This window comes from Choloepus didactylus, chromosome 9 (genome assembly GCF_015220235.1).
Source record: "Choloepus didactylus isolate mChoDid1 chromosome 9, mChoDid1.pri, whole genome shotgun sequence".
Taxonomy (NCBI): domain Eukaryota; kingdom Metazoa; phylum Chordata; class Mammalia; order Pilosa; family Megalonychidae; genus Choloepus; species Choloepus didactylus.
In genome coordinates this window covers 133,475,347-133,484,746 of record NC_051315.1, presented here as the reverse complement: position 1 = coordinate 133,484,746, position 9,400 = coordinate 133,475,347, and the positions used below count along the sequence as shown (strand labels likewise).

Below are 9,400 nucleotides of genomic sequence, written 5' to 3'. Positions count from 1 at the left end.
GATTTTTCTGAGGTGGTAGGGAAGGCTTCAACCCATCCTGAAAAAGTATCTACAGAAACTAAAAGTTATTTAAACTTTTTAATGAGTGGAAGGTTAGTAAAGTCAATTTGCCAGTCTTGTCTGGGGATCTGTCCTCTTGCTTGTTGAAAAGGATAAGGGGCTGGTTTGAGATTGCCCTGAGGGGTGGAACGCTCACAGATGGTGCATATTTTTGTGATGTGCTGGAGTTCTGAGTAAAGGTTAGGATGACTTAAGGTTTGAGATAAAAGAGAGGCTAGGGGCTTGGCACTGATATGGAACTGGTTATGCAGGTCAGTTAAAATTTTTCATGCATGCTGTTGCAGCAAGACTACTTTATCATTTATGTAGAACCATCCCTTATTGAGGGTGGCACCAAGTTGGGCTAAATCTGTTTGCTCTAAGGTAGAATAAGCAGGATGGTTTGAGGCAATTTATTGGCATACTTTATTTCTGCTAATTGAATGGTTGCTTTACATTTTGTTAGAATATCTCGCCCCAATAAAGGTGTGGGACAGCTAGAAATTAGTAAGAAGCTGTGAGAGAAGTTATAGTTTTCTATGCTGCAGGCTAGGGGTAACATTTTAAGGGGAATTGAGCACTGACCTGTAATGCCTACAACTGAAATAGAGGAGGGAATGAGCTGCCCCGAGTGCTCAGGCAGGGCAGAGTATGTAGCACCCATGTCTAAAACAAAAGAAATGGGCTTATCTGCCACCTTTAAGGTTATCCTGGGTTCCATGGTGGTGATGATCACCACCAGGGCAGTGCTGGAGCCCAGTCCCCATCAGTCGTCTGCAGCTAGTCCGAGGAGATCACCCAGTTCTGGAGCTGGTGACACCTGTTCAGGAAGAGATGGCCACCCAAATCCCTGGTAAGAGTCCGAGGGACAGTTGGCTTTCCAGTGACCTGTTTGGTGGCACCATGGGCAAGGACCCAGCGGTGGGCCTTGTGGTTGCTGAATCATTTGCTGAGTGCAATGTTTGGCCCAGTGGCCTGTTTTACCACAACAAAAGCACAGGCGGGCGGCACTTTTCACTCTCTAAATTTTGATTTTTATTACCATGGTTTAGCCTGGGCTGCCTCAAGGCATTGGCAAGGAGCAAGTAATGAGAATCATCTCTTTCCTGTCTGACCTTCTCTCGAACTCCCTCCCTTTCCTCTCTTTCTTTTTCTTTTTGTTTTTGTTTTTCTTCTTTTTCCTTTTCTTTTCATTTTTCTACCTGTTCTTTTCCTTCTTGTCTATTGTTAAATACTTTAAAGCCTGTTTTCATAAGTTCCTGCTGGGGTGCTTGAGGACTTTGTTCTATTTTTTGAAGTTTTTTTTTCAAATATCTATGGCTGATTAGTAATAAAATGGGTATGGAGAAAAAGCGCTCCTTCCCTTGTGGAAGGATCAGTGTTGGTATATTTTAGAATAGCCTCGTGAGGCAGTTTAGAAAGGTGGCAGGGTTTTTGTTAGCCTCTTCAGTAATTTCAGAAATTTTGACATAGTTAACAGCTTTAAAGCCTGCCCTTCTCATTCCTTCAACAATGCAAATAAGGAAATGTTTCATTTTTTTTTATCTGGGGATTGGTCCTGATAGTCCCAGATTGGGTCTGCTGTGGGGACTGCATTTGATCCCTGCATGCCATGGAGAGAAATGGGGTTTTCTGCAAAAAGTTTATTGGTGTGGCTGTAGCTGCAGCCCAAATGCGATCTTTTTCTTTGGGAGTTGTGGTGGAAATTATAACAATATAAACATCTTGATAAGTTAACTCATAAGATTGGGTTAAATAGTTGAATTCTTTTGTAAATTTGGCTGGATTGGCTGAGAAGAACCAGAGCTATTTCTCAATTTGGCTTAAGTCTGAAAGGGAGAAGGGAATATGAACTTTCATTATGCTTTCCCATCCTGCCACCTCTCTTAAGGGAAACAGACTCTTTGATGGGGGATTTATTATAGGTGCCGGATCATGGGATCGAGTGAAAGGAGGTGAAAAGGGTTAGGAAGTTTGGGTAGAATCCAGGAGAGGTGGACAAAAGGTGGGTGCTAAGGTAGGAGAGAACTTAATAGGGGGAGGGGTAGGTTTGGGAGGAGAAGAAGAGGGAAGGGAAGCCAAGGGGGTTGGAGAGGAATTCGGAGGGGGAGCATCTGAGGTAAGAGAGGGAGCATTAGGGATGGGGGTAGGTTTGGGAAAGGAAGAGGTTGAGGAGGGAGGGGAGCAGAAGGGGTTGGAGAAGAATGGGGAGGGGGAGTATAGTCAGGAGGAGGATGGTCTGCAGGGTCAAAGGAGCAGAAGTTGTTTTAAGGCTTTTCAGGGTTAGGGGGTTTTGCAATTTCTGTAGAGGGGGGAGCAGAAGACTTGGAAGGTTTTTCGTGAAGGAGGAGAATTTGGTGGGAGGTGACAGAGTGGCACAAAGATGGCCGGGACTGAAGAGTCCAGAAAGCTTGAGAACAGGGAGCTTCAGACCATTTGCCGTTGTGCCAAATAAAATTATCAAGTTCAGTGAGAATTTGCCAATCGAAAATGCCATTTTCTGGCCAACATTTTTGTTGTTCTAAAAGATATTGTGGCCAAATTGTATTACAGAAATGAATACGTTTTTTTTTGGTTTTACCTCCCCTTCCAATTGAAGTTTATTGAGACTGCAGAGTAAACATCCGAGGGGAGTAGATTTAGGAGGAAATGCAGTTTTGGAGTCACTTAAAAGTGACTGGATATTACCCATGATTATTTAGGAAATTTAAGAGGCTTGTTGCTTGTTAGGGAACTTTGCTCATGGGAGGCTTACAGAGATCACCTGTGAGAGGTTCATGGTCCCCCTGCTCCTTTGGAGTCTTACAGAGGCCACTCAAAATGTTGCCTAAGTGAGACTAATGACCCAGATCTGTATGATCTGTCACAACAAAGCAGGCTTCCTGTTTGTTGTTGGGGATCAGGAAATTGCATGCAGTCTTTTGCTCAAGGCATCCCCTGAGTTACTTTGACTGCTGCAATGGGGAAAAATGCTCCCAGAGCATCGGAGAGTTTTGACTGAGCACTCAGAGTTTTTAGGCTTACGAAGCTGGGTGCCACGTTAGAGCGAGCCGAGGCACCGTGCTGGGGCAGGCCGAGGTGTCCCTGGGACACCGAACAAAACTCTCAAGGGGAGGATCTGGGCAGAAAGATGTCACTTACCTAGGGCTGAATTAGTTGTAGATATTTGAGAGCCACGAGGGTGAGCCGGTGTCATGTCAAGGTGGTTTGAGTTGATGGACTCAAGCTGCTGAATGCATGGAAACTTGAACGACTGTGTAGTTCAGTGAATGGAGTCGACTGGAAGGCTGCCCCGTTGCCCCGAGGGGCCAGGAAACTCAAACCTCAGGCAGTCCTCCAAATGGGGTTGACTGAGAGGCTGTCCCATTGCCCCTAAGGGTCAGAGACTCAGGCCTCAGTCTAACCTCCATCCTGGGTTTTGGCACCACGTCAGGTCAGAGTCATTTAAGAATCCACACAATGCAGCGAGTCAAAGTTTTAAGTAGAAAATTTAAGAATTATTAGAGGAAGAAAGCAGGTGGAAGCTAGCAAAAAGAAAGAAAATGGCTCCGGCTCTCTTTCTGAGAGCGGCATTTTTTAAATCAAAAAACTGCATTGGGAGGGAAGGGTGTCCGCTTAGTGGTGTCCTGTGCCTTGATTGGCTGAGGGCTTATCAAATTCTGAGCTGATGGGTTGCTAGGGTTCTGATACACTACTCGTCTTTGAAGCGCAGCTGCATTATCTATTTGGAGGGAGCAGGCCTTTTCTGCATGCTTATGGTCGTTCATCTTATAGACATATCTGATCTTGCTTTATTCACATTTTGGGGGTTGAGGCGCCACCAAGACTGGGGTTTCTAAACAGCCTTCAACCCGTACTTTATGGCACATCTGGTTTCTATGAGATAAGCTGCAGGACCCCTGGGTCCAAAATTCCTTCTATATGTTAGACTTTTTCTGGGATCTGACAGTTGCCAGGTATTCAGAGAGTGGGGAGGGGTGAACAGGTGCAGGGCAGCTATTTTAGGGCAGGAGGAGTGCAGCTATTTTTAGGGCAGGTAACTATTCTGTAAGATCTTTACTGGTGCACTCCTGACGTTATACATTGTTCAACTCATAGAACTTTACAACATGAGGGAGCCCTTAGGAGATCTGTGGATTTTGGTTAATGACAGTGTGTAAATACTGCTTCATCATTTGTAACATACGTACTTCACTGATGTGAGATGTCACCAACAGGTGACAATGTGCCCAAGGGTGGATGAAGGAAGGTGAATATGGGAACTCTGTACTTCATGCTCAATTTTTCAGTAAACCAGAAATTGTTATTAAATTAAACTTTATTTATTTAAAGTTATGCATGAAATGTACACTTTCTATTTGTCCATTTTACAATAAATAATTATTTCTAAATAAGGATCATTTCCAATTTCTGTGCATTTATCTCCTAGAGAGGGAAATAGACACAGATCCAGAGGCTGGGTGGGGGGATGTGCATTGGTGAAATGTCAGTTAAAGGTGGGATGTTCTAGAAGAACCTGGAGGACTCCAGGTGCTGAATGCAGGTGCACACAGGGACGTGTGACAGCCTGTGCCCGGGGAGCTGTGGAGGGGAGTGTCCGGGCTCCACAGAGGAGCTGTCACAGGAGGAGCTGCCTTGAGGGTCCAGGGAGGGGCAGGACGGCCCCAGAGGGCACCACATGGCCAGAGGCTCTGGGCTTGGGCTTTGAGCCTCGCCCTGAGGACCAGCCCCTCCAAGACTGAGCAAGAGGCAGTGGTGGGAGCTCCTGACCTGGTCTCTGAGAAGCTCCCTGTAGGGAAGGAGCCTGGGGTGCTGGGGGTGGAGGGAGGCTGTGCAGAGCAGGGGTTGAGCAGACAGGTGCCTTGGCCATCAGCATGCTGGATTGTTACAGGGTCTGCTTGGGAAAGCCCTGCAGGGTGTCCTGCCATTTATGTTCTAAATCCGGCCAGTGTCCAGAGAAAAATTAACTTGGACCATCAGGAAAAGCCACTCACAGCAGAGTGGCCCTTGATCCCCAAGCTCTGGCCCAAGCCTGCCAGGGTGTCCTGCTTAAGAGCAAACCCCAGGAGGAGCCCAGGTGACGGGATGGCGGGTCCCGCATCGCGGTGTCCTGAAGCGAGCGCCTCTGTGCGTCAGGTGTGAGTGAGGTTAACACACGAGCTTTTTCTTTATAAGAACAATGGTTTCTGGGATGGAAGGAGTGTGGGAAATGCCTCAGACCAGTGTCCCTCCTCTGAGTTCCCCCCTCCCTTTTCCAGCCGCCGTTTCTGCAGGAGGGTCTCGATGATTAGACCCATCAGTGACCTTTAGGAGGGGCTGTGCCAGGTCCTGGCCAGGCCCAGGAGACGTCTCAAATGGGAACCAGCCCCCATGGTGGAGAGCAGGTGGCCTCACCTGTGGGTGGATTGTTGATGGAAAGGGTCAGGGCTCAGGACAGGAGAAGGGCTGGGACACTCTCACTTCCCAGCCAGACCCATCCCCATACCTAACTTCACCTGTTTCCCCATGTGGGAGAGACACAGGATTCTTTATTTCTAATAATAATACAAAATAGAGCATCACACACAGGTGAGGGCCCTTGTTCTCTTTGTTCCCTTGTGCCCATCTCCTGCCCTTCCTTCTGATCCCCCAGGAGCAGGGCTGTGCTCTGAGAGTGGTTTCCCTGGATGTGTCTGTGCCCACAAATGAGGCGTCATATTGTGATGTGTGTGTGTAATTTGACACTGAACATTAGACATTAGACACTGACTGTACTATGCAGCTTCCTTTTTCCACTCTACATTCATTTCCTGATCTTTCCATATTCTAAATCATATTTTTCAATTGTTTTAACATGCTGTGAATAGATCTCCATTCGTCGGGGGCATTCTGCTGTTGCAGGATTGTCTTTTTCTAGAGTTGTCATCGCAAAATGCCACAAATTAGGCAGATTCAAGAAAGAGACATTTATTCTTATGCATCTGGAGACTAGAAGTCTGGAATCAGTGTCTGCAGGGCTGAGCTCCCACTCGATCCTGTAGGGGAGAATCCGAGCTGGCTCCTCCAGCTCCTGGTGGTTCTGCATCCTGGGCCTTTCCTTCTCGCAGCTACAGCTTCAGTCAATGCATCCATTGTCCCGTGGCCATGTCTGTCTGTCTGTCTACGTGTATGTTCCCCTTCTTATTAGGACAGAAGCCATATTACATTAAGGGACACCCTTATCTGAGTATGACCTCATCTTAATTTCCTCCGTCTGCAGTGACCCTTTTTCCAAATAAGGTCCCAATCACAAAACTGGCAGTCAGGACTTCATGAGATACTGGATTGAGGGGAGAGGAGGGGGTGCAATTCGATAGAGAACGAAGACATTTTGGTCGTTTTCTAAATGCTGCTTTTTACAATGATTGTCAATACAGCAATGAATAACCTTTTTTCCTCTGAGGTATAGATCTAGAAGTGGGTTCTGGACTAGAAAGATAGATACATTTTTCTTAAGCTCATAAATTTTCATATTAATCACACAGCATGGAGACTCCATGCATCTTTCTGCACTTTTCCTTCCAATTATAGGATTGTCCAGTCACTTCCACAAATTGGAAGAACATATTTAATAATTATATAATTTAAAAAGTACTTATATCTAGAATATATTTTAGAAAAACATGAATCAGTAAGGAAACTACCAACATAGCTAAAAAAAGAGGGGGGGGGGAATAGAAACACCAAAATAGAACTTCTAGAAGGTTAATAAGTTTTTGAAATGAAGCTCAACCTCATCAGGCAGAGGGAAATCAACAAGAAACACCATGGAATGTGGGAAGCCTGAGGCCCCTCGGAGCTGTGTCTTGTGCCAGGAGAACTCACCTGACTCTCATCCATCTTCTCCATCTACTCTCTCCTGCAGGTACGTAGAACTCAGTCCCTGTTCTGAGAGGCCTGTGGTGGCAAAGCAGGATTTGTTGTGGTTGTGAGTAGCTGGGATGCCATCTCCTGCCAGCTGGGTTAAAGGTTCAGCTGAACGTTGAATACCAGGCACCCATTACCTGTGTCTGGGGTTCCAGAGCCAGCTGGCATTTAGGGAGAATCCCAAGACAAGCCTCAGGACAAACATATGAAGCAGGAGAGCATGCTTCCTCTGTGGGCCTGTGGAAGGGCTTTAGGGTCACTTACAGAAAGAAAGGGTGGGGAAGAAGCAAATGTGGGGCACTGAGGCAGAAGCGGCATCTTAGCCAACTCCCCACTGAGCACTATGGTGAGAAGAGGACTGTGCTTCTGAAGGCCCTTACAGGATGCCAGGGACAGTTCCTGACAACACTGTCACATTAGGTTCCTACGAATGGAAAGTAAGAAGGCCGCAGAGCACGTGTGTTCAACACAGCGAACCTGGCAGGTGGGGAAAGTGCTTCCCACACCTGGGTCACATTCTGCTTATCGCTCTGCCCAGTGTTTGCTCACACGTCCAGTATTTGAGTCATCATCATTCCAAAAAGGATCGTTCACTTTCTGGTGGAAAGGATACCACTTATCACTGTGCATCTCATGTAAATTCCCGTCCCTAATGCTGTCAAGGGGGTGCAATGAATGGATGGACTCCTGAAAGCACACCCTGTGTCTGCTGAGCCTCCCTCCTAACCTCGGGACACCGTCTCTCCCTGGACACCTTCCATCACGTGGCCATGTGCTTCTGTCCCAGCCTCCGCAGGGCGTCCTTCACATCCTTGTTCCTCAGGCTGTAGATGAGGGGGTTCAGCATCGGGATGACCAGGGTGTAGAAGACGGACACCACCTTGCCCTGCTCCATGGACTCCACAGCTCCTGGCTGGGCGTACATGACAAAGACAGTCCCATAAAAGAGAGATACCGCTGTCATGTGGGAGCCACAGGTGGAGAAGACCTTCTGTAGCCCAGCCACAGAACGCATCCTCAGGATGGTCACGGTGATGTAGCCATAGGACACCAGGACCACGAGTGTGGTGCCCACAATGATAAGCCCAGAGAATCCAAACATGACCAGCTGGTTGAGGGATGTGTCAGTGCAGGCAAGCTGGAGCAGAGGGGGCACATCGCAGAAGAAGTGGTTGATGTGGTGGGAGCTGCAGAACGGGAGGTGGAATGTGAGGCTGGTCTGCACGATGGAGTTGAGGCAGCCTCCACAGTAGGAGCCCAGCACCAGGCGGGTGCAGGCCATGGGGTGCATGGTGATGGGGTAGCGCAGGGGGCTGCAGATGGCCATGAAGCGGTCATAGGCCATGACGGCCAGCAGGAAGCCTTCTGTGGTGACCAGCAGGGAGAAGAAGAAGAACTGGGTGGCACAGCCTGCGAAGGTCATGAGCTTTGTGGAGGAGAAGAAGTTGGCGAGGGCATTGGGAGTGATGACGGACGAGTAGCACAGGTCCAGGAAGGACAGGCTCTTGAGGAAGAAGTACATGGGGGAGTGGAGGTGGGCATCCAGGGTGATGACCACGATCATGGTGAGGTTCCCCAGGATGGTGACCACGTACAGGGCCAGGAACACAGCAAAGAGCAGGGCCTGGGTCTCAGGGCCACCCGCAAACCCCACCAGCACAAACGCCTGCCAGGAAACCCCTGAGATGTTTCCATTTCTGTGGGGTGGCATGGCCCTGAGCCTGGGCACAGGGGGGCAGGGAGGAGGTGGGGGGCAGCAGGAGAGATGAGGTCACAGTTGAGTGTCCTTGTTGTCCTGGAGCACAGGAGACTTCAGGGCCATGCTTCTCACTGACCAGGAGGGACAAGAGCATCTGTTCTGCTTCCACATGAGCTCAGAATGGCCTAAAAGGGATCATGTTTTGTGATTAATTAAATCATACATATACATTGGGCCCTCACTCCAGTGGAGTCTGAGATGTTGCTCTGAAGATGCAGGGACGCCATGCAGAGTGGAGCTTATGGTGTAAGGAAGGCTTTAATTCTCCTCCCTCTTTCTTCTGCCCTAAATGTTCTCCCTTCCCTGCAACTGAGGCCCCTCCCTCAGGTCTGTACTCTGCTTGCACAATATTTGATTGTGCACAGTCCACACCATGCTCCTAGTTCATTAACTAAGGTGATGTGGATGGAGGCCTTCTCTCCACCAGCATCGTGCCATGTGTTAATTATGCCATGAAGCCGGGCTGCCAAAGAGGAGAACCTGTCCTCACCAGGCTAACATGCAGCTCTCTGTCTGCCTCTCTTGCAGGGCTCTAGCTCCATCTCAGTATCTGTGACTCATGGCTGAGTGTGGTGCACTCCATCAGCAAGCTCCTAGCCTCCTTGTAGACTTGGGGGTGTTTCCCCCAATTTCCCACAGTTGGAAAGATCATGTGTAAGGGTCTGGCTCCTCTGGTCTTAGCAGAAGCAGGAGAGGGAGCTGTGGGACACAAGGTGG

The 9,400-nt window shown here is 48.4% G+C and overlaps 1 protein-coding gene across 1 annotated transcript; it reads right to left on the bottom strand.

Annotated features, from left to right (window-relative positions):
* Positions 1–7,684: 7,684 nt before the first annotated feature.
* On the bottom strand, positions 7,685–8,635 carry LOC119544629 (olfactory receptor 12-like). The gene has a single exon (XM_037850093.1). The coding sequence runs from the start codon at positions 8,633–8,635 to the stop codon at positions 7,685–7,687; it is 951 nt and encodes a 316-aa protein (XP_037706021.1).
* Between the last annotated feature and the right edge of the window lie 765 nt (positions 8,636–9,400).

What these genes read in the sequence shown, in the direction of transcription:
- LOC119544629 (XM_037850093.1), bottom strand. Translation starts at nt 8,635, where the DNA reads ATGCCACCCCACAGAAATGGAAACATCTCAGGGGTTTCCTGGCAGGCG.